This window comes from Heptranchias perlo, chromosome 9 (genome assembly GCF_035084215.1).
Source record: "Heptranchias perlo isolate sHepPer1 chromosome 9, sHepPer1.hap1, whole genome shotgun sequence".
Taxonomy (NCBI): Eukaryota; Metazoa; Chordata; class Chondrichthyes; order Hexanchiformes; family Hexanchidae; genus Heptranchias; species Heptranchias perlo.
Genome location: NC_090333.1, coordinates 14277587 through 14303499, shown reverse-complemented (window position 1 = coordinate 14303499; position 25913 = coordinate 14277587). Strand labels below are relative to the sequence as shown.

General features: G+C 43.9%; 1 protein-coding gene across 3 annotated transcripts in view; it reads left to right on the top strand.

Moving 5' to 3' along the window:
* LOC137325135 (uncharacterized) overlaps nucleotides 1-25913 on the top strand; it is a 234395-nt gene that overhangs the window by 175979 nt on the left and 32503 nt on the right. For 2 of the 3 annotated variants that reach the window (XM_067989881.1, XM_067989880.1), the window contains one exon: nucleotides 570-7678. The exons of the other annotated variant lie outside the window; for it this stretch is intronic. In XM_067989881.1, the coding sequence (XP_067845982.1) occupies nucleotides 570-783 (214 nt within the window). In that variant the 3' untranslated portion in view covers nucleotides 784-7678. Of the gene's footprint in view, nucleotides 1-569; nucleotides 7679-25913 lie in introns of those variants that run through there. 3 annotated transcript variants of the gene reach the window in all.

Sequence of the window (25913 nt, the reverse complement as noted above, 5' to 3'; positions counted from 1 at the left end):
CTTCCCTAGACCTCTCCACCTTTCTCTCCTCCTTTAAGACGCTCCTTAAAACCTCCTTTGAGCAAGCTTTTGGTCACCTATCCTAATACCTCCTTATGTGGCTCGGTGTTGAATTTTTGACTGATTGCGCTCCTGTGAAACACCTTGGGACGTTTCACAATGTTATGTTAAAGGCACTATATAAATGCAAGTTGTTGTTGTTAGCTGTAACCAGTGCAGAACCGTGCAGCGACACAATAGAACAAACACTTACCCTAAGAACTGCGATGAGGAAGATAGTTGTCTCCGGCGGCCCACAAATAGTTAATGTCTGCCTGCATGTGCATCCCTGCAGCGAGCAGCAAACAAAGTTATATCGGCAGATTTCTTTCAGTAGCCCAGCACTTACTAAAATATGATAAATGCATGTTAGTTAATTTTTACGGTGGGTCGTAATTTTGCAGAACACATGTTTTATAACCATTGTGCAATACGTACGCTGGCATCTGCAGCACACTCACCAAAGTTTATTTTGAGTTACCCGATTCTGTTAAATAAATGTGTGTGTGTGTGTGTGTGTTTTATTCCAGGTCTCTCGTGTATTGCTGCTCCAGCAAATACAACAGGGCCAAAATGTCCTCATTCTCCGTCAGGGGAAGAAGTTTGGAGAGATGCGACAGAGGCGTGAACCTTCTGTGGCTGGCTGGTCAAAGCCCAACAGCAGCTGCAGTGAGCAGAATGGAAGCAGGCAAGCAGGAGGCAGCCAAGCCGAGCAAGGGCCTGAGCCTGGAGCTCTGTGTGTGAGCAGAACAGCACAAGGCGAGGCCAAGACCGAAGGAAACCCCCCCGGCAGCAAAGGAAAACAGATTGACTCTTGGTGACTCATTTAGCTTCTGGAATGGGCAGACTTCTCTCCTGCTGGCATTCTGGCTGCACGTTGGGGGGTGGGTGGGAGGGGAGGGTCTGATGGTCAGTAGTCTGCGGGAACTGCACAGGGTAGAGGAAGCGTCAGCTAGGCAGTGCCACAGAACCTGACAGACGCGTTTTCCGAGAGAATTCAAGTATTAAAAAAAGCACAGGAAGCAAAGAAATATCAAAAAACAACCGAGTAACCATTGTGGGACGGCTCGGGCAAGAACGTTTATGAGAAGTAGGGAACCTGCCCAAGCTTGCTTGCCTTCTATATTTGTAGGCTAATTGTCATTGAAAAGACCTGGATGGATGCTGAAGGGCAAGAAAGCAATAAAACAAAAGGGAGAAAGAAAGAGACTCTTAAACTCAATTTCAATTGTCCTGTCATTTAAGGCGTGGTCATGTTTTGCAGAAAACCTCCCCACAGTTAATTATTTCTTTGCTTCCAAAATGTATTATTAGCATGTTTGCACTCTGGAAGTCAGTGGGCTCTGTGGGCTGCCTCAAGGCAGCGTTCTGAGTCTGAATCTTTTGATAGCACTTTTTGTGAAAATAGATGCACATTACTTTGTAAAGAAAAAAAATTAATTTAAAAAAAATCTAGAAAACACTTATTAGCAGACAAAGGAACATCGAGCAAACATGTGAAGTGTTCACGAATGTTGCCGACTGTCAGTTCTATGCTAACACTGCACATAAACGGGAAAAAGAAAATACATGCAGCTCTCGTACTGTTTGCTTTTATGAAATGCAAGGACAAAAGTGAGACTGTGCTTTCGAAGCTAGATAGCCCTGCGTGCCAGATGGGCACTTTCATGTCTGTACGAGTGTTGGATTATTTCATTTCCTGCATCTGGGCCTTCAAATGCTTGCACAGAAAGCCACTGGAGGAACTCAGACTAGCAACCGGGGAACCTTGCCCAGGCAAGGAATCAAGCTTATCAGGTTGAAGACTGCAGGAAGGGAGCAGAGGAGTCACAAGTGTCTTCTTAATGAATCTCGCTGCAGTTGTTGGATATATTACACCATCTCATATATTTCAGTAATTGGTATACACTTCAGTTAACCTTTGCTGCTACTTTAAATCCAATACTTGTACATAATAAGGACTTTGTACCAAATGCTTGCATGATTCTTAACTAGAGCGCTGATGAATTCATTTTTCCTCAAAGTAAAAGGAGTCTGCTGTAAGGATTTTAACTGGATCTATTAAATTAATAGGGTTCTTGTGGATCCTATGGGACCCGAATGAAATTTGTGTGCCATTTACAGGGGGCCTGCAAAATCTTACAGACGTGCTTCCAAAATCTGCAAGACTCCTGTAGAATCCCTTAGGTTTTCTTTTGGGCCAGGACATCTATGTAATTCTATGTAAAATCCAATGTGATACTTTGGTAAGGAGTAGAATCTAACAAACTCTCATTATACAAATCCCTGTGTAAAAATGCACAATGGCTCCCCGCTATGGATTCAGTGGGTTCACTATACAGACGAGGCAGTCCCAGGGTTAAACTTTAGGCCTGTGCTGAGTTCCCTCCGTGCTCGAAACCTGGGAGTTAGACCCGAAAATGCGCCCAATGTCACACCCATTTTGCCGATGTCAAGTTACGCCCAAGTACCCTCCCAATCTTATTAGAATACGCCCAAACTTAAAATAGGCATTAATCAGCATAGAGAATCGGAACCCAAGGAAAGCACCAAACCCACACCAGAAAATTCTCTTCTGAAAATTAAAGTTTCAACTCATTCAACCATCATTCATGCACATTGGGCACAGCAAGTTTAGGAACCAGCAATTAGGGAGGATTTTCAATTTTGAACGTGACTTATACTGATTCCATAAAAATCCATCCAAAGAAACAGAAAATACAGAGCAGGCCTCAGTGAGGATAATTTCTTTTTTAAAAAAAAGCTCAAAAATTTGCAATTTAACACCAGACGAATGACTTTCATTCCTGCTGTTCCTAAAAATCTGGTTACGATTTTATAGGGCCTCCCCATTACCCCCAAATAGGTGCAATTGGAGGATACTCGCTTTTGAGAGTTGGGGGCGTGGCCAGTTTTGTGGGCGGCGATTCTTTCGGATGAAGGATTTGATGGACGGGCGTAAAACTTGGGCGTATTGAAGTTACGCGCGTAACTCACTCGCGCCCAAAATTCTGCGATCTTTTAAGACGCGTAATTGGTTTGCGCCCAGATTACACCTCTCTCTGGGCAGCAAATTTGGAGGAAACACCAGGCCCTGATCTCAGTGTCAGGGGGCCAGTTGGAACATAGGAACAGGAGTGGGCCATTCAGCCTCTCAAACCTGTTCCGCCATTCAATCAGATCTTGGCTGATCTGTATCTTAACTCCACCTACCCGCCTTGGTGCCGTTTCCCTTAATAACCTTGCCTAACAAAAATCTATCAATCAGGGATGCTAATAATTGGCTTTGGCATCCTCGGCTGGTGAAGTTGAAAATCAGCTGCTGCTGCTTGCTATCTGGTGACGATTGCTAGAACGTTTTGCACGTGTGGATGTCAACTGAGGAAAGGACAAGGCGCAGCTGCGATGCCCTCTATCCTTCCCCCCCTCCCCCCACCACGGTTGAATAACTGCCAACACTCTCTGCCTAGGCTCGCCCGCTTTTGGAGAGATCCTTACGAGGGCTGCTGGGTCACTCTCAAACTGCACCCCAGCAAGCGTTAGGAGAGGAGGGTGGAAAGCTGAACGGGGCGGGGCAGCAAGGCAGAGAAGAGGGGGGGAGACTCCTAACTCTGAATAGTTTAAGCTGATTTTAGATGGTGCCTTTTTTTTTATTCGTTCATGGGATGTGGGCATCGCTGGCAAGGCAAGCATTTATTGCCCATCCCTAATTGCCCTTGAGAAGGTGGTGGTGAGCTGCCTTCTTGAACCGCTGCAGTCCATGTGGTGAAGGTTCTCCCACAGTGCTGTTAGGTAGGGAGTTCCAGGATTTTGACCCAGCGACGACGAAGGAACGGTGATATATTTCCAAGTCGGGATGGTGTGTGACTTGGAGGGGAACGTGCAGGTGGTGGTGTTCCCATGCTGGTGCTTCTCGCAGGCCTCAGGCAGCCAGCAGCAACCCCAAAGCAAACTTCCCAAATTTGCTAAAGCCGGCCACCAGGAAGACCCAGTTTAAAAAGTAATGGCGGCACTGAACCACAAGAGCTTGCATTTATATAGTGCATTAACATAGTAAAACATCCCAAGGCACTTCATAGCACCGTTATCAAACAAAATTTGACACCGAGCCACATAAGGAGATATTAGGATGGGCTTGGTCAAAGAGGTAGGTTTTAAGGAGTGTCTTAAAGGAGGAGACAGAGGTAGAGAGATGGAGAGGCTTAGGGCGGGAACTCCAGAGCTTAGGGCCTAGGCAGCTGAAGGCATGGCTGCCAATGATGCAGTGATGAAAAATAATCAGGGATGTGCAAGAGACCAGAATTGGAGGAGTGCAGAAGTCTCAGAGGGTTCTAGGGCTGGAGGAGGTTACAGAGATAGGGAGGGGCGAGGCCATGGAGAGATTTGAAAACAAGGATGAGAATTTTAAAATTGAGGACCTGGGACCAATGTAGGTCAGCGAGCACAGGGGTGATGGGTGAACGGGACTCGAGTTGGGATGCGGGCAGCAGAGCCAATGTAATAGCGGCGATGCAGTGGATTCAGAGAAATGCATGTATCCATGTAGAATTTGTGATTTCATTGCGGAGGTAAAGTTGAGAATCTTAGCAAAACAAAGTTGCCATGGGTACAGAACAGGAAGCCTGCTGTCGCTTATTTACATAACAACAATGACTGCACTTCAAACAAGTAATTCATTGGCTGTGAAACGCTTTGGGACGTCCCAACGGCGTGACAGGCGCCTCACAAGTGCGAGTTCTTTCTTCCTTTTCCACTAAAACTATCGACCAGGAGGAATTTCACCCTTGCGTTCCCGGAAAAAAACCCTGAAATTGCAACATCGTTCCATTTATTTGAATATGGTTCACATTTGAATGAGTATTTTTGATTTTAATGTGAAGGCCATGCTGCCCCCTCCCCCACTCCCCCACTCCGGCTCAAAGGATCTGAGGGAAATATTGAAAATGCAGCAAGAAACTAAACACCTGCATCTCAGTAATAAGGGACGGATGGCTGAGAGAATTCAACCTGTGCCGTCTTGGAGGCGGAAAAAAAAAAGTTGCTTTCTGACAAAACTGTGAGCTTCTGCTCCTCTGAGGTCAGTGTTTTTATAGAGCGCTTAATAGGATTTGCGTAGTTGACTTTTCAATCACTGGGTTAAACAGCAACAGGTAAGCTCAGTGATTTAATCATAATAAGGTCATCTTGTCTGAAAAGCGTGAAGAGTTACATACGGAACAGCTTTTGGATCTTACACTGTATAACCTTTGTTCTCTCCCGAAAGCTCCTTCTTCCTCAGAATGCCGTCGCTGCCAGCCAATCTTATCATTAACACTAACAAGTAGCATTAAGCAAAAGAATGTTTAACTAGCTGCATTGATAAACCGGCAGCGTTAAATAAAAGAGAGAGAGAGAGAGAGAGAGAGAGCGCTGCTGGCAAACACAGTGCTACATGTTCATTTGGTTATTAAGGGAGGCACATAGCTGAAGACTGTTCATTGCTGTTGTAAATTCCTGCCCCAGGGCTTGTAGCCTGGCTCTCGATTACATGAGGTCTATGTTCATGGACAGTGTTTGGCATCTGATTGAAGGCCCACTGCAGCTAATTAATTTCATTAGGAAGTGAAGTCATCTTCGAGCAGGAATTAATATTTGGAGCTTCATGTTGCTAATTCATTTCCAGATTTAATTAGCTCAGAGAAGAAATGTTGCTTGGGCAAGAGAACTTTTTAATTATCAGCTTGGATAAATTTGAAAATGTTGATGCCTAGGGGTTGAGTTAATTAAAACCTGCATTATTTTAAGTTTAATTAGCTCCCATCTTTGTTTTGCTTCACCATATGGCCATGTCCTGTAGTCAAATTTAGTTAATTAAGCTAATTAAGCTAATCATTTTAATTACTCAAGACAATGTGATTGGATACAGGATGACTACAAGTTTATGGCCAAGTACTTATTTTTCATTAAGCTGAAGGGACAGAGCGTTTACTGATTGCGACTGGCAAGCGATGCCATAGAGTTCAGAAATGTGACAGCCTCAGAGATATTAAGGCTGAAGTCTAATTGCGTACTTTGATAAAACAAAATGTCAGTAACACAACTCTTTTAAACACGAGAATAATTTAGTCCAGTGGCTATTAACATTCTTGAAATAGCAGCAATGTCAGGAGACATTCGCGCACCCTTTTACCGACTGAAAAACTAGAGATGGCTTATTCAGCTTGGGAAATTTTAGTTCATTAAGGGAGCGTATCTATCAACAGCCATTTTTTAAAAAATATATATAGTTCCTTTTTCCACATGTTCAGTTGATCTTTCATGAACATATTATTTCCTCGGTCGAGAAAAGTTTTTAAATGAGCTAATCATCAATTTCAGTGAAATGAAACTTGGGGCTGTTTTTTTTTGCTTTGGGGTATGAATCCCTCTTGGGCAACAGCGCAAAACAGGTGATAGAGAATCAGAAGTCCCTTTTATACTCGGCCTGATTTGCTTTTCCACTGAAGCCAATGCAAAAGAAAATCGGGCAGAGGGTCAAGGGGGCCGTCGATTCGCCGTGGTCCGTTGTTGAATTACCGCCCAAGACACATTCATACCCCTTTGTGTCTTTTTTATCAGCCAAGCATTATTTTCATGTGTGGTAAATGGGCATTCATATTATACTGAGGCAAATTTAGTGTAAAAGCCATTCTTTGAGTTAAGCTATGGTTCGGATTCTAATGAGGAAAGAAGCAAAACATTTTTTTCAGCCCTCTGCTTAAATTTGATTTGGTTAATTAACCTCGCCATTGTTCTGGTGAAACAATATCCACGCTGACGGTGCGTGCTGCGGTCTTCAAGGATACAGCAAAGCCTGAGAGGAGCATGTTGTCTAATAATACAAATTTAAAGATGTTTCTGATGTTAGAAAGGTACAGCCCATGGCACACACATGTGTTCTTCTACAACGTCGCATTCAGTAGGAAAGATAAAAGCACCGACTTGTCCCTTAGGAACACAGGAACAGGAGTAGGCCATTCAGTCCCTCGAGCCTGTTCCGCCATTCAATTAGATCATGGTTGATCTATGTCTTGATTCCATTTACCCATCTTGGTTCTGTAACCGTTAATACCCTTACCTGACAAAAAATCTATCAATCTCAGTTTTAAAATTTTTTGGGGTCTGTGGGTGGGGGAGATGTCTCATGAACTGCTGCCAAATTCGCCACTGCCCGGTTTCTGAGCGAGAATGGCACTGAGGGTGAAAGGGGAGGGGTGCGTAAACAAGGAAGAGCGGTGCCGGGGCGGTGGAGGGGTTGTGGGGGGCAGTGTAATGCTGCTCTCCCCAAACCAAAGTAAAAGCATTGTAAAAAGCCCCCTTCTCATTTTAGCACAAGAGGTGGACAGAACAGTATAGGCTTACATACCGCATTAAGTCACAATTTAAGTCCTATTCATGCAAGATATCTTATCGGATTCTTACTTTATTGCTCTGTAGGGCAAACAATTTGTTCCTGCAATCTGTTCCCATTGCAAAGCATTTCCAGTGCAAGCAGTTAAGCACTTTAATGACCCTTTAGCGATATTGTGCTGTTATAAGCCCTCTATATTGTTTTATTTTGTTTGCAGATGATTCCGGTTATGTTTTACAAAACAAATAAAATGATGATCTTCTAATCAAAGTCTGAATTGTTTCCAGATTACACAGATTGTTATTGTAAGCCTGCGTGGTGCAACTTTCCTTTTTCTCTACAAAGTGTGCATTGAAGTAAAATTTTAAAAAAATATTTGAAACTGTGGCCCCGATTGTCCTTTCTTTAGTCACTAATGCATGTTAAAGGACATAAGTGCAGCAGTGATCTCCCATTTGTACATTCCAAACTTGTTCTCATGTAAACCACCCTCTACTTTGAGGACATTTTCTAAATGCTTTTTAAAAAAAATATCTTTCTCCCTTTCTCCGCTGTGGTTTCATCAATGCCACCTGTCCTCAGGTACAGCGCCCAAGCGCCCGATCCTATTTATGATACTTCCACGGTTGAATCAACTGGTAACGCACGCTGCTGAGGCTCGCACGTGAACAATGGTCACCTGCGTAAGGTATACGAGGGTGATTGGCGCCTGAGAAATCTTATCCCAGGAGTAACTCTACGCCTTCAGGAGAGGAGGGAAAGGAAGAAAGTTAACCATAGAATCATACAGCACAGAAGGAGGCCATTGGACCCATCGTGCCTGTGCTGGCTCTTTGAAAGAGCTATCCAATTAGTCCCACTCCCCTGCTCTTTCCCCATAGCCCTGCAAATTTTTCCTTTTCAAGTATATATCCCATTCCCTTTTGAAAGTTACTATTGAATCTACTTCCACCACCCCTTTCATGCAGTGAATTCCAGATCATAACAACTCGCTGCATTAAAAGAAAAATCTCCCCATTTCCCCTCTGGTTCTTTTGCCAATTACCTTAAATCTGTGTCCTCTGGTTACTGACCCACTGGCCAGTGGAAAGAGTTTCTCCTTATTTATTCTATCAAAACCCATCATAATTTTAAAGATAAATCTCCCCTTAACTTTCTCTGCTCTAATGAGAACAATCCCAAAGAGAATTAGGGAGATTTTCTTTTTTTAAATACATTTTTGTATCATAATTCCGACTGGGTCAGTGGTCTGTCCTGCTATAAACAGAAGGCCATTTGCTTCCTCCCATCTCCGGTGCACAGTGTAGATCTGGATTTCTCCAAGATTTTAACAGTGTATGTTCCAATGCACGCGGTCTCCAAGAACAGATGGGAGTAGCCAGTAAGTATATTCATTTTCATATTTTAGTTTGATGAAGCCTGGATCTCGTTTGCATCTATATATAATAAGCAAATTAAAGGCAAAACTGCAGGTGCACAGAGGTAAATTGTTGTTACAATGGAGACTATGGCACCTACTGTCAGTTGACAGCTAACTCCCCATTCTTTTTTCATTTTGAGCTTCCTCTCCAAAGCTATATTCCTATTTTTCTGAAGGATGTCCCTGCTGGGGACTGGAGGGGGGAAATCATTCAAACCTCCTCTACATTCTCTGCCCTGGTCCACCACCTGCTTTTTCGACTCCATTCCCACTAAACTGCTGACTACCCAACTTCCTTTCCTGGCCCCCATATTAGCTGACACTGTAAATGATTCCCTCTCCTCAGATAGGGTCCACCTCCCTTTCAAAACTGCTGTCATCACCCGCTCCCTCCTCAAAAATACCCACTCTCAGTCCCTTTGTCCTTGCAAACTACCATCCCATCTCCAACCTCCCTTTCCTCTACAAAGTCCTTGAACGCATTGCCACTTTCCAAATCTGTGCCCATCTTTCTTGCAGCTCCATGTTTGTACCACTCCAATCAGGTTTCCGCCCCTGCCGTAGCCCTGAAACGTCCCTAATCAAAGTCACAAATGACATCCTCTGTGACTATAACCATGGTGCACTATCCCTCCTCATCTTTCTCGACCTCTCTGCAGCCTTTGACATGGGTGACCACACTACCCTGTTCCATCGCCACACTACGTTGTCCGTCTGAGTGGGACTACCCTTGCTTGTTCGACTCTTACCTATCCGATTGTAGCCAGTGCATCTCCAGCAATGGCTTCTCTTCCCGCCCCCACGCCCTTACTTCTGGAGTCCCCCAAGGATCTATCCTTGGCCCCTTCCTCTTCCACATCTACATACTGCTCCTCAATTATTTCATCTGAAAACACAGTATAAGGTTCCACATGTGCGCTAATGACACCCAATTTCTCTGCAACCTTTCTCGACCTCTTCACTGCCTCTGTGCTGTCAGCCTGCTTGTCCAGTTCTAGTTGAGCTGCAGTTTCCTCCAGTTAAACATTGGGAAGACCAAAGTCATCATCTTTGGCCCCCGCCACAAACTACGTACCCTCGCCTCTGATTCCATCCCCCCCCCACCCGGCCATTGTCTCAGTTGAAGCCAAATGTTCACAACCTCGGCGTCTCATTCAACCCTGAGCTGAGCTTCCAACCCAACATCTTCTCCATCACAAAGACCGCCTACTTCTACCGCCATAACATCATCCGTCTCTGCCCCTGGCTCAGCCCATCTGCTGCCAAAATCCTCATATATGCCTTTGTCACCTCCAAACTTGGCTATTCCAATGCTATCCTGGCTGGCCTCCTATGCTCCACCATAAATAAACTTTAGCTCATCCAAAACTCTACTGCCTATACCTTAATCTGCACCAAGTCCCACTCACCCATCACGCCTGTGCTTGCTGACCTACGATGGCTACAGGTCTTCCCAACACCTCCAATTTAAAATTCTAGATGGACCTTGGTCTTTTTTCATCTAGCGGTTCCTATGTTCTACCTTGCCCCAGTCCCAACATCTAAGGAGCACCATTACTGTACCAGTGTGACATTTGATCTATTCCCACCAGCCGCTTAATTATATGTAGGACCTTTGCTACCAGAGGCAGGAGAGCTTTTCATCCCATTAGTTTGGAGTGTATTTGAACCCAGGTCTTGGAGGTGAAAAGTCGGTGTCTAACCCCCAACGGCATTCAGTCCCTAGTTCTTTCTACTGGTACTACTGGCAACCATTTCATTTCTCTCCTCAAAGAATTGTTACAATTTTGGGCTTTTACAGAACCATTTCTATCTTAACAGTGTCACACAGCAGGTCCTATAAGTAAATCTTGCCAGTACAATTCAGAAGTTGTGACGTCCATTGGAAAAACATACGTTTGGATGTTGAGGGAGGACGGGGCAGTCATAACCTGCCGACACTCACTATCTAAGCTCTGCATGAAGAATGGCCACCTAGCTAAGGTATTGGAAGGTTTCAGGCACTGCTGGAAACATACCCCAGAAAGGGCTCAGTGCTTTCACGAGAGCAGAGGAGGAGGACAAGGTAGCTAGAAAACTGGCAGAGAAAGGAAGAAAAACAAAGAAAAACCATTCCCCAGCCTTTCAAATTGGTTTCAACCATTTACTAGTGCTACTCAACCACACTTCCCACAATGGACTTCCTCAAATCACCTCTATAAACATCAGAGAGAGGGTAAAAAGAATCATGTAAAAATACCACAACATGGTATCTTTACTGTCAAAAAATGTGCCAAAGCAGTTCACAAGGTAGAGGTTGGAACTGAGCAGGGGTAGGAGAAAAAAATTAGAGGAGGTGACTGGAAGTACAGTCGAAGAGTTAGGATTTAAAGAGATTTATGAAGGTGGGAGAAATGTAACAAGGTGAGCATCCCCTCTCCCTTTGCCCCACCTCTAATGGCCATGCTCTTAGCCAGATAAGTTCCACGCTCTGGCATTCCTTTCCTAAACTCTCTGTCTCTCTATGCCCCTCTCCTCTTTTAAGACTTTGCTTAAAACCTACCTCTTTGTCCAAGCTTTTGGTCGCCCCTCCTAATGCCTTCTTCTGTGGCTCAGTCTCCATTTTCTGATGGTACCTCTGTGAAGCGATTTGGGACATTTTTCTATGTTAAAGGCGCTATATGAATGCAAGTTGTTGTTGATGATGATGTTAATGATTATGACATTAAAGATGATGATGGTGGTAGTGGTAGAGGAAGAGGGGAGGTGGGTGATTCACAAAAAGTGGCCTCCGTCAGAGGAGTGGTGTCTTGAGGGGAGACTACAGGGCGGAGGAATCAGAGGTCAAAAGAACGGAGGCTGCAAACAGAGGCGTAGTGCTGGATGAAGTTGCAAAGACAAGAATGGAGCGAAACCAGGGAGGGGCCGATAAACAAGAAGGGATCTATAAATCAATGTGCTGAGGGACAGAAAATCATGGGAGATCATTGAGTACGAGGATAGTTGAACGGGTTAGGCTGTGGCTGGCGGAGTTCTGGGATCAATGGGAGTGTCTGTTTCAGAACAGGATTCATTAGAAACAGTGGCACCTCCTACATCAAAAGCAGGAGGAAACAATAATCTTTTCAAAAGGTGACAGTGTAAGCACGTTACAGTTAAGCATTCGAAAGAGATTAGATGACAGGAAATATGGCACATTCCCACTTTGCATATAAATGTGTGCTTTTTATATAATAGGCCCATGGATAGTGTATTCTTACGCACCTGTTGTTAATCCTGTTTGGCCAGGAAATGTTGTAACATCTGCAAAAATTATTTGCTGTCAATTTTTAGTGTTGAATGTGATAAAGAAAGAAACAGAGAACTTGCATTTATTGGGACCTCAGGACATCCCAAAGCGCTTTACAACCAATGAAGTACCTTTGAAGTGTAATCACTGTTAATGGCAGAAATAGTATTATGCTACACTGATGGTTCAGTGGTTCAAAGTGCAGCCTAGTGTGGTACTGAACCATACAGACCAAAATCATAGTTTTGAGCTAGTCAGTCTTGGCTAGGGTGGTGGTGACATCTTACAATTAGCTTCAGCACTCTTGGGTTAGGGAAGGAAAAAGAATAATCAGCCAAGGGTTCCTGCTCCTGATTGCTGTGCAGTGACTCCTGTTGGAAAGTATATGTGTGTGCAACAGCAACAAAAGCTTGCATTTATATAGCGCCTTGAACACAGTGAGATTTCCCAGGAGCGTAATCCGACAAAAAAAAAATTGACGCCGAGCCAAAGACGGAGTGTGCAGGTGTTAGGGTCGGTCAGGGTTGGGTTTGGCTGTGAAACCTCCCAAGGTCAAAAAACCTGCTGATACTTTAGCCGCTGTTATATTGCATGAGATCCGTGCATGGGCCCTAAGCAGCCAACTGAAAATCTGCCGCCACTAACTAAGACTGACTGCCGAGGAGATCCACTGCACGGGACACAGCTGGTTTTGGGGAACTCGATGGCACTGGCTCAATAAAAGTATATTGTGTATACCCCTACATGAAGAAAAGGTCCCTAGGATGAGATAAGAGGACGCTGCTGTGTACCTGTACCCCAGCACTGAGTCAGTGCTTCCAGACGAGAAGAAGAGGAAATGGGAAAAAAGGAAATGAGAGCAGTTTGCAGCGCTCTAGAGTTTTTGTTTTATTTCACCAGATCTATCCAGTAAATAAATTGCCATTGTCTCATTCTTGGTATTCTATGTTTTGTTCCTGTAGTGCTCCTGGGAGAGCTAATAACTAGATAAGTACTTTTTGACTTCAGACACATTAAAGTCCATAATATGCCCTTTGTCATAATATGTCAGAGATTCCTAGAAAGTGCAGTTATCTCCACTCCAGAGGATGTACTGCAGAGCAACCCTGACAACTAATTAGATTTCCATTCTCAGTATTTATTACCCCTCGCAGGATGGACTCACTGTGGACAATCTGGGGAGGGGAGTGGGCCTTTTAATAGATCAAATTATTTGTTACCACCAACTAGCAAGAATATTATTCTGAAGGGTATAATTATTATCTCTTTAAAAAAAAATACACTGAATAACCCAACTCCACTGATGATTTGGCCGGTTGAACCAATGAATTGCTGAGCCATACAGATCAGGAATGTGCCAGGTTTAATCCCTGGTTTGAGCTGAGTGAGCTGATCTCAGCTAAGTTATCAGTAGGGGGCACTTCCAAAGGCGTCAGTGCCCCTTGATTTGGGAGCGGAAAAAACAGGCCAGGGTTCTCGCTCCAGTTTGACTGGAGAGTGTGTATGGGTAGACATCAGGCAAGGACAGGGTAGGGCCTGTGGTTGAGTAGCCTGCTACCCCTCTTTGGGTTCACACATAACAAGTGGCCACTTGGGTGAAGTACTGGAGGGTTATGTGTACCTTGGAAACTACCCCAGCAATGAGTCAGAAGAGGGGGGGAGAGGAATCTGAGCCCTCAGCCTTTGGAGTGGTTTTCCATAGTTGGACATCATCAGAATGGCCTAACAGAGAGGGAGACCAAACTCAAGGATCTCCATACTGGTAGGAAGCTTAATGTTTTCATTAAAACATTAAAAAATATTGTGCAGTCATTTTATTATTTTCTTCTATAAAATGTGAGAGCAGTTGTAAAATGAATACATTTTTAGGTACCAGAATTTGAAGGCTTGAGTTGTAGGCTTGAAACCACATGGAGTGGTTGAGGTGAATTTGCCTTTAAGGGGAAGCTAGATAAGTACATGAGGAAGAAAGGAATAGAAGGATATGCAGATACGGGGAGATGAAGTAGGTTGGGAGGGAACTCGTGTGGAGCATAAACACTGGGATGGACCAGTTGGGCTGAATGGTTTGTTTCTGTACTGTAAATTCTATGTAATTCTATGAAACCTGGCCATACCAGGAACCACTGAAACAGCGGAATCAAGAGATTGAGTGCTGCGGAAGAAGTCATTCAGGAGCTGATGGATCGAATTAATGTGTCACTGGCCAATTTGTGTGTTTTGCTGCCTGTCTAGAAGCATCTTAAAAATGAATTTAATTGAAATGGTGTGAGGTTGTATAACAGTGCAGATTAACTCGTTGGAATCACTGTGAAGTTGGAGGGCAACAGCTCAGAATGGCTCGTGAGAAAATTGCCGTGCCCTCCAAAGAGCTGGAAAATGAACCAAGTTAAATATCACTAGTTTCTGGGGAAGCCTGTCTCAGATCACCTCCCAGAAAATTAGAATATCTATCAGTTTGCTAACTAGCTTCATCAACACTTTAGAATCATAGAATCATAGAAGTTTACAACATGGAAACAGGCCCTTCGGCCCAACATGTCCATGTCGCCCAGTTTATACCACTAAGCTAGTCCCAATTGCCTGCACTTGGCCCATATCCCTCTATACCCATCTTACCCATGTAACTGTCCAAATGCTTTTTAAAAGACAAAATTGTACCCGCCTCTACTACTGCCTCTGGCAGCTCGTTCCAGACACTCACCACCCTTTGAGTGAAAAAATTGCCCCTCTGGACCCTTTTGTATCTCTCCCCTCTCACCTTAAATCTATGCTCCCTCGTTATAGACTCCCCTACCTTTGGGAAAAGATTTTGACTATCTACCTTATCTATGCCCCTCATTATTTTATAGTGCCCCTCATTATTATTTTGTTTTTCTTTTTTATTTTGTTTTTTGTTTTTCTCCACTTCCCCTACAGTATGCACCATGTCTCATTTCAGGCCAACAGAGTGGCCCTGTGAGTTCCTGGGCCTGAGCAGTCGCCTTAGCCTGGGCCTGGACCTAGGCTGATACTTCCCCACTGGTAAGCTCACTAGTGCCAGGTTTGACACAACATAAGATATTCACTCTTGTTTGACTGAAGTTGCAGAATGTTGAACAGTCACTAGCCCTCATTAATGACCTTAAGCAAGAATTGGTCCCAGGGTTGCCAACTCTGGTTGGGTGTATTCATGGAGGTTTCATCACATGACCACCCGCCTCGAACCACCCTGCCATTGGTCCATCCACCAGGTGCACTGCCTTCCCATGCCAATTGGAAAGGGAACAGACCCTTTTTTACCCAATCAAATTCATCCTTATTGTTAGTGAAACAGTCTTTTTTTTCCCATCGCCAATATTTTTGTAACTAATAAACGAAAATATTCAAAGCAAATGAAAAAAACACAATTTTGTCTAATGACCCTATGATTTTTCTCCCTGGTTGCTTGTAGCAGTGTTCTGGAGATTAGCCTTCAATTCCTGGAGACTCCAGGACAATCCTGGAGGGTTGGCAACCCTAATTGTCCCTTTTTCACCAACGTTTCACAAATATACATTAATCTATTTTTGGACTTGAGCAGAACAGCATTAAACACAGATGAGCAGTCCTTTAGAATTATTACCTCCATTCCATCACTCTTTACTCACAACTACTTTTTCACTACAATCATCGAAAGCATGAACCTAAAGCCCTTTGTTCCTAAGTAGTGCTGCTAAGAAAACCAAACACATTTCATTATATAAAGTTTTCTCCATCCTGCCAGCAGTTCCATTAAAGTCATTTTAGGAGCCGAACCCTTGATAAGATGGAGACCTGATAACACCTGCTTTGCTTGTCTCTGAGTTTAGAATAATGAGACTCGATTGGTCTGGAATAATACTGGAATCACCAATGAATAACTGGATATTAACTTGAACAACAGATGTTATTCATGCAAAGTTATAATAATATTTTCACACAATCGGGACAGTCACCTATATATCATCTAAAGATTACAGCATACTTGGACTGTGCCTATTACGTTCTGCTGGCTGATATTATTCCTATTGCTGCACTACGTTGGCTGAATTTAACATTTTCAAAACTGAAGTGGACTGTTTTTATCCACTTACTTGAAGTGGCACCTGAAAAGAAACCACTGTGCTTGACGTCAGCTTTCCCATTCCCCATTTCATTGGATTGAAGCTTCAGAATAAAGTGTAGGAACAGCGCCTCAGTATTTACAAACAAATGCAACTTCTGTGAATGCTGGAAATCTGAAATAAAAACAGAAAATGCTAGAAATACTCAGCAGGTCAGGCAGCATCCTTTTCACCATGGATGTCCAGACCTTCTACACCTCCAACCCCCACCAGGACGGTCTGCGGGCAGTAGGTCTGTTTCGACGATGCTATCATCCAAACTGTGTTTCCAATATGTCTTCCTTTTTCCTCATCCGAGAATTCCCCTCCACTGCGGTTGACAGGGCCCTCGACCCTGTCCCATTTCCCACACTTCTGCCCTTACCCCTTCCCCTCTCTCCCAGAACCACGATAGGGTTCCCCTTGTCCTCACCTTCTCTTCACCAGCATCCACATTCAACGTGTCATCCTCCACCTCCTCCATCCTCCTCCCATTTCTGCCACTCCCAGAGCGATGCCACTACCAAACACATTTTATCCTCCCCTCCCCTTTCAGCATTCCGAAGGGACGGCTCCCTCCGCGACACCCTGGTCCACTCTTCTATCACCCACACTCCTTCACGGCACCTTCCCATGCGAGCGCAGAGATGCTACACCCACCCTTTCACCTCCTCCCTTCCCACCGTCCAGGACCCCAAACACTCCTTCCAGGTGAAACAGCGATTTACTTGTACTTCTTTCAATTTAGTATACTGTATTCGCTGCTCGGGATGCCACTCCCTTTACATCAGGGAGACCAAATGCAGATTGGGTGAACTGCTTTGCTGAACACCTCTGTTCAATCCGCAAGCCTGAACTTCTGGTTGATTGCCATTTTAATTCTCTGACCCACTCCCATTCTGACCTCTCTGTCCTCGGCCTCTTACACTGTTCCAATGAAGCTCAACGGAAGCTCGAAGAACATCACCTCATCTTTTGTTTAGGCACTTTACAACCTTCTGGACTCAATATTGATTTCAGTAACTTTAGATCATTACCACTGCTCCCATTTTCTCAGACAGCAAGTGCTGGTAATGGTTCTGCTGTTGCCATTTGCAGCTCCTCTAGACTCATCCTCTGTTTCTTTACTTGTCCCATTACCACCCTCCTTGCCTTGCACCATCATCCCTTTTGTCATTTAATCACTCATGGCCTCCACTCGATCAGAGACCTTCCCTTTTGTTCTTTCCTCCCCTCCCCTTCCTCCCCACTTTCCCTGGCTCAGTACTTGCTTAAAAACTGTTAAATCTTTAACATAGAAACATAGAAACATAGAAAATAGGAGCAAGAGTAGGCCATTCAGCCCTTCGGGCCTGCTCCGCCATTCAAAATGATCATGGCTGATCATCTAACTCAGTACCCTGTTCCCACTTTTTCCCCATATCCCTTGATCCCTTTAGCATTAAGAAATATATCTGCCTCCTTCTTGAATATATTTAATGACTTGGCCTCCACTGCCTTCTGTGGTAGAGAATTCCACAGGTTCACCACCCTCTGAGTGAAGAAATTTCTCCTCATCTTGGTTCTAAATGGCATACCCCGTATCCTGAGACTGTGATCCCTGGTTCTGGACTCCCCAGCCATCGGGAACATCCTCCCTGCATCTAGTCTGTCTAGTCCTGTTAGAATTTTATATGTTTCGATGAGATCACCTCTCATTCTTCTAAACTCTAGTGAATATAGGCCTAGTCGACCCAATCTCTCCTCGTACGTCAGTCCTGCCATCCCAGGACTGACATACTTTTTCCAGTTCTGATGAAAGGTCATTGACCCGAAAAGTTAACTCTGTTTCTCTCTCCACAGATGCTGCCTGACCTACTATATTTCCAGCATTTTCTGTTTTTATTTCAACTTCTCACCTTCCAATTTCTCGGCAAACTTCTGCCCCCCATCTGACTAATTATGTTTTTCACCATCAGCAATCTTTGATTTCGTCACACCCTTATCTTCCTGGTTGTCTTAAATTATAAGCTCAAAATCTCTCTATCCATAAACGCATTTGTTAAAAGTAAGTTAAAATGGTCTTTGCATCTGAACTGATTTTAAGAAAGGCATGCTATATATACTGAGTCTGATGTTTGCAGACACCCAGAGTAAACTAATTATTCTCTTAGGGTTAGTTTTCTTAATTCATTCTCGGGTTGTGGGCATCTCTGACAAAGCCAGCATTTATTGCCCATCCCTAGTTACCCTGGAGAAGGTGGTGATGAGCCTTCTTCTTGAACCGCTGCAGTCCGTGTGGTGATGGTGCTCCCACAATGCTGTTAGGAAGGGAGTTCCAGGATTTTGACCCAGCGACGATGAAGGAACGGCGATATATTTCCAAGTCGAAATGGTGTTTGACTCGGAGCAATTGTTCTTCAGCCCCACATTCTGGATTGAACTGGATCTCTAATCATCTTTCCAATCTTGTACGGTGTAAAATTATGGCTCTGAAAGTGTTGTGAGAAGTGAAACCCCTGGGTAACATCAGTATACTGGAGATAATAAAACAAATCTTAACATCATCTGGAACGTGGAAAGGTAAGCTTCCTTACAAACAAGCAAGCAAGCTAGAATTCTGACTGTAGACTTGTCAGATTATACTGTCTGTGGTGTTGAGACTGTGCTATATATGGTGTTGAGACTGTGCTGTCTGTGGTGTTGAGACTGTGCTGTCTGTGGTGTTGAGACTGTGCTGTCTGTAGTGTTGAGACTGTGCTGTCTGTAGTGTTGAGACTATGCTGTCTGTGGTGTTGAGACTGTGCTGTCTGTAGTGTTGAGACTGTGCTGTCTGTGGTGTTGAGACTGTGCTGTCTGTAGTATTGAGACTGTGCTATATGTATTGTTGAGACTGTGCTGTCTGTAGTGTTGAGACTGTGCTGTCTGTAGTGTTGAGACTGTGCTGTCTGTAGTGTTGAGACTGTGCTGTCTGTGGTGTTGAGACTGTGCTGTCTGTAGTGTTGAGACTGTGCTGTCTGTGGTGTTGAGACTGTGCTGTCTGTGGTGTTGAGACTGTGCTGTCTGTAGTGTTGAGACTGTGCTGTCTGTAGTGTTGAGACTGTGCTGTCTGTAGTGTTGAGACTGTACTGTCTGTGGTGTTGAGACTGTGCTGTCTGTGGTGTTGAGACTGTGCTGTCTGTGGTGTTGAGACTGTGCTGTCTGTGGTGTTGAGACTGTGCTGTCTGTGGTGTTGAGACTGTGCTGTCTGTGGTGTTGAGACTGTGCTGTCTGTGGTGTTGAGACTGTGCTGTCTGTGGTGTTGAGACTGTGCTGTCTGTGGTGTTGAGACTGTGCTGTCTGTAGTGTTGAGACTGTGCTGTCTGTAGTGTTGAGACTGTGCTGTCTGTGGTGTTGAGACTGTGCTGTCTGTGGTGTTGAGACTGTGCTGTCTGTAGTGTTGAGACTGTGCTGTCTATGGTTTTCCTCTGTTTCTGATCAATAGCGCTTTTGGCTGCTTGAAGCATTTTGCACCCCATTTGATTTATATGTTCAATAGTTTTTTTTTAATCATGACCTTGAAGAGTTTAGCTATCCTTGTCTCTATCTGATGATGATTAAAAGGCTCTTCACTTCCAGGCACCTGGATAGAGTCTGAACTTCCTGTTTTCATCTTGAACCTAATGGGCGTTTTCCTATATTTACTTCATACATGGAAAAGCAGCATTTTTCAATTTTTTAAATTTGTATCTTACATTTTATTCCTAAAGAAGCCATTTGATGAAACCACGCAGATCGGAGGTCTGGAGCATGTGGGCTACGTCCCACTCGGAGACTGATATCAAACTGTGACAGGTCGATACCCAGCAGAACCAAACTACAACAGTTTATAGCGCTGAAAGTCACAACACTTCTCAACAGATCACTGCATCAAGTCTCTCTACCCTGCCTTTTCCATAAGCTTATTTATTTGCCCTGGCTAATATCACTGCTTTCAATTTTAACAAGATTCACATGGCATCTGCCGTGGAATATTCAATCACCTCTAAACCATAACTACAACAACAACTTGCATTCATATAGCGCCTTTAACATAATAAAATGTTCCAAGGCACTAGATAAAGATGTTGGTATTGGGGTTATTTGGTTGTTCCATATCATTGCCTCTCTTGAGACCATGGTGTTGCATCTAGCAGCACCCCCCAACCCCAAGAACTGGTAAAACTTGCATCCAAACAGTGGCAAGAAAACCTAAATAAGAAACAGCCAGGAATTTCAAATTCACAACCATCTCCTTGGGAGGTTACTGCTTTACAACCTGTGCTTCTGGGCTTTCCCTTTTAACAGGAAGCTTAACCTACAGCAATTTATTTCCTAATCATGGCCCAATACTGCCTATTTTCTCTGACGATCCTTATTTTAATTCTAATTGTTGATTTACAGACTGGCTTGTCTCACCTGATTGCTAGGTCTGTTGTTGTCTTACCTTTGAAGCTGTTGGTTGAAAGCCATGTGGTTGACAGGGCTGAGGTGCTGGATGAGATTAAGCTGGCGATGAGTGCGGCTGCAAGTCAAGTAGGAGTTGCTGCTTTCCCAGTTGAGCAAATTGGTTCGAGTGCCTCTGAATAAGGAGCGGGCTGGGGAATAGCCTCTTCCCACTGTGCTTGGACAATCTGACAACCAGTTAAACTTTCTAAGCCTTCCTTAGACGAATCCATGCTATTTTTTTATTCCCCACCCCTTGCAAAAATGTTCCTCATGCCCCTATTTGGTCGTTTTCAGTAGTATAGTACTGTGCTGTAGTATAGCGTGTTCAGGTCACTAACTTTGATTTTTAACCTCTGCGACACAATTGACAAGAACAACTTGAATTTATATAACGCTTTGAATGTAGTCAAATGTCCCAAGGTGCTTCACAGGAGCATTATCAGACAAAATTTGATACCGAGCCACATAAGGAGATATTAGGACAGGTGACCAAAGGCTTGGGCAAAGAGGTAGGTTTTAAGGAGGTAGGGAGGCGCAGAGATTTAGAGAGGGAATTCCAGAAGGAAAAGAGTCCTGATTGCAGTTCCAACAATCACAGCTCTGCTGAAAACGTCGCTCCACTGAATCTCGGAGATCGTTTTCTGCCTTGTCCACAAGTCCTGTTCACTTGCCCTGCCTAACGTCACTGCTTCCAATTTAAAATTTGCAGGCTTCACGTGGCGTTCTTCATGGAAAGTTCAACAGTCTCTTAACTGTACACTTAACTCTTTCTTTATCTCTCCTGATTGGAGGGTGCTTGATGTCTTTGTCATTTTAATCTGAATAAATGCAGCATACAGTTGCACGCTGCAAAATGATCTGATTAAAATTCAGTCCATGTTGGAAGACTTCACAGTGAAGTGCGAGCAGCTTGCAACTCATCGACGGCCTCAGCTTAAATTACAGTCGTTTTCTTATTGCAAGTATTTATCATTGGTATCAAGCATAACAAATAGTTGCCTTTTTTTCTTAATGACACGCTGAGTTAGCCAATCTCAACTGCGTAAGTTAGCAACAGTTGGTCTGAGCACTCCAGAATTAGGGATGGATAAATCTCGGCTATGGTGCATGCTCCTAATTGCCTTCCAGCAATCTCCACCAGAAGTGCAATTGTTTGGATGTGAAGTGAGGAAAGGTCCAGGTTCAGCCATAACACCCCATGCTTCCAAACCCTCTCCCCCACCCCCATGATAGAATAGCTAATTAAGGCTCACACATGAATAATGGCTACTTGAATGGGGTATGGCAGTATTAGAACCATGCATCATTACATGGTCAATGTCTTCAGGAGAGGTGGGGAGTGGACCATAGAAATTAAAGAAAAGAAAAAAATATAAAGAACTTGCATTTATATAGCGCCTTTCACAATCTTAGGACGTCCCAAAGTGCTTTTTCAGCCAATGAAGTGTGATCACTGTTATAATGTAGGAAGCACAGCAGCCAATTTGCAAACAGTGAGTGTGATAATGACCAGATAGTCTGTTTTTTAATGAAGTTGGTTGAGGGATAAATATCACCAGGACACCAAGGAGAACTCCCCTGCTCTTCTTCAAAATAATACCACAGGATCTTTTACATCCACCTGAGATGGCAGACGGGGCCTCGGTTTAATGTCTCATCCGAAAGACAGCACCTCCGGCAGTGCAGCACTCCCTCAGTACTGCGTAGATTATGTGCTCAAATCTCTAGAATGGGGCTTGAGCCTTCTAACTCAGAGGAGAGAGTGCTACCACGAAGCTACAGCTGACACCTTTTGCTACTGACTCCACCTCCCCACTCCCACCCACTCAGATTGAACCAAACTGTTTGAAACCTTAGTGTCCTATTCCACCAGAGCTGAGCTTCAAACATCGCACCTTGGTCAACTGCTGTTAATGCAGGAAGTTTGCAGATTGTCAGGTGTTTGCAAATTTGCCTCACTAAAACCAATTTACCTGCAATTGACCTCAGCATGCAATGACTATATATATATATATATAAAAAATTGAAATCTGATGTGTTCTTTCAAAACTTCCTCATAGATAGATATAGATTTGATAATACAGGTCATGCTATCCATGTGTTTTATAAGACAATATAAAATATGACGTGCAAGGCATTGAGCTAAAGTTCAGCCACCTTCTAATGGAGAATGAAATAATTTTTTCCCCTCCTCTTCTCTCCTTTCTTCTCCTGAAGGTTCTGGGGCAGAGCAAGGTTTCATGGGCACCCGCTGTCATTGGGAGTTCTTGATGTCTGAGCCCTGTACATTGAATATTGCTGGGCAATTCGACAAGTCTGGCACTGTCCTTGCCCAACATGCACACTCTCTAGGAGGGATGCACCAAGTAGTGATCAGGACCAGGTATCCTGGCTGATTATCACCTCCCACCCCGCTCCCTGGCTTCGAAGCACTGGGGCTAATTGTGACAATGCTTCTCCTGTCCCAGCTGAGCTAACAGATTGGTGATTAAACCTGGGATCTTTCTGGTCATTATGATCCAGTTGTATTCACTTGGGAAACTGAGACTGGAGGAGCCTGCCAGAACAGTGTTATGAGGAACACCCTTACAACTGAAGTTTGGTGCATTGATAAATAAACTGGTTCTGAAAGGGAAAAAAAAAATCATATGAATCGAATAATTTCCATATGGATTTTTTGTCATATACTAAATATATAACTGATTTCCCACACTATATTATACCTTTTATGTGATATAATATACACATAAAAGGAACATTGTAATCAAGAATATCTGATTTGCAAGGCAGAAATTCCAGCGTGTAAATTGAGGCCAATTCGGGGGAATCAAAAATAGAAACAGGCACAGCATAGTTTCAGAAATGCAAGTTCTTGTAAGAATTAATCCCAGTTAACAGCAGGAATTTCTTACATGCAATGCAACACCACTTTCAGAATGCATATAGTCAATTACAAATTCATGGAAACCTGGTATCAGAGGATCATCTTTCCCAGTTTTGAACTCCTCAACTGAATGCGACGGGAGATTCTACTGGGAACAGGGAACGGGATTGCTATAACAGAAGGTCTGTTTAAAAAAAAAGCTTTATAACAAGATTCCAATATTGAAAGTAGTCTGGAGGATCATTTCTTTCTACATATTTTTGAAAAGTTTTTTTAAAATTAAAATAGCCAGAACTGTTTAAAGAGTTCACAGTAGTTTACAAGGGATGAAGTCCATTACCAAGGAGCTCCCGTTGAGTCCTTGGACAGATTTTACCATCAAAGACCTCTCACCTGTTTTTAGTGCACTTAGAAACCTCATAAGGAATTTCCTAGGCCCTAAGCTCTGGAATTCCCTCCCTAAACCTCTCTGCCTCTTCTTTTAAAAACCTCCTTAAAACCTACCTCTTTGACCAATCCCATCCTAATATCTGCTCATGTGGCTCGGTGTCAAATTTTGTTTGATAATTCTCCTATGCAGCGCCATTTTACTATGTCAAGGGTGCTATATAAATGCAAGTTGTTCTTGAATGTTCCCTCCTGGTGCTTGTAGCCTTGCTTTGAAGTACTGCTTTCTGGCCTTGTAGCTCCATTCAATTGATGGTGTATTTGTGCGCTCTCTGTACTCCACAACAGCTCCAGGCTGTTTTCTGCACTCTCTTGATATGCAATAATAGTTTGCAGCAGTTAATTATTTTTGCTGTCTGTTCTTCAATTTCTTTCACATGACAAGAGCTCTGAACTCTTTCTCCAGGCCTCCAGCTGCTGACCTTTTTCTCCCCTCCACCCCTCCCCCATCACCCTAGACCTCCAGCTCTATTCTGATGGCTAGGTGCAGACTGACTGGCTGCTGGTGGTACTGCGTTCAGTTCTGGGCACTGCACCTCAGGAAGGATATATTAGCCTTGGAGGGGTTGCAACGTAGATTCACTAGAATGATACTGGGGCTAACAGGGTTAAATTATGAGGCCAGGTTGCATAGGCTAGGCTAGGATTCCCTTGAGTATAGAAGATTAAGGGGTGATCTAATTGAGGTGTTTAAGATGATTAAAGGATTTGACACGGTTGATAGAGAGAAACTATTCCCTCTGGTGGGAGAGTCCAGAACAAGGGGGCATAACCTTAAAATTAGAGCTAGGGCGTTCAGGGGTGATGTCAGAAACCAGAAAGGGCAGTGGAAATCTGGAACTCTTGCCCCCAAAAAGCTGGGGGTCAAATGAAAATGTTAAAGCTGAGATTGGTAGATTTTTGTTAGGGTATTAAGGGTACGGAACCATAATCTAATTGAATGGAGGAGCAGGCTCGAGGAGCTGAATGGCCTACTCCTGTTCCTATATTCCAATGCTGGTGGTTTGACTGGCCGCCAATATGATGGTGCTGGATTGACCATGGCCTGGTGAGTCGGTTAGCCTTCCTGGCCTTTATGACTCAGCTAATCGATCAATAAACTCCCTGAGCCATAAGAGGAGTCTGTTTTGTGTGTTTTGATTGTATGATTTATTTTTATACATTGTAAAGTATTTATGTATCCATTGTTTTTAAAAATGTACTCCCAAAAGCACCTAATAAAAAAAAACCTACATTTTCTGAGAGGATCACGATCCCAGACTTCTCTCTGCCAAAAAAAAATTCTTGTGCGTGATGTACTGTACCCACCGCAAAAATGGTCACTAGGCCACTGCTATGGCACTATGGGGTCACTCGGGCCACCATTTTATTTTTAGTCAGTAGCTGAAAAATGAAAGTCAGAACTGTAGCTTTAATTATCCACTTGTGCGGTGCTGCTGCTGCCGTGGAGTCTGGAGTCTGCCCAGCAATACAAACGGGACCTATCCCAGCGCACGGGAAACCAAAAACAGAATCGCTTTCCGAGCAGCTCTCACCGTGTAATGTATGGTGCTTTTACACTAGAGGAGTGCAGGTGACTTAAGGGTCACAGTTCCTCCTCCAACGGCTGCACTTCTAACTAACAACACAGCCTGCTGAGAGCTGCCATTGATCTTCTTACTGCGCAAGCTACAGGTAGGAGCCAGTCCCAGGTATCCGTGCTCCTTTGTAATTGGATCTTCCGATTACACAGCGAAGCCCAGCTACAGAGACCGGTGCCCAAAACTAAATAGTGGGGAGCAGAGCACAGAGGTGGGTGCAGAAGATCCCATGGCCTGAAACATGCCACTAGTAATACTCTGTGAATGTAATTCTGCCCGTAAGCAGTGCTGGTCACTATGTCATAAGGCGGCCATCCACGTCTTGGAGGCAGTGCAGAAGAATGGCAGTGAGCTACG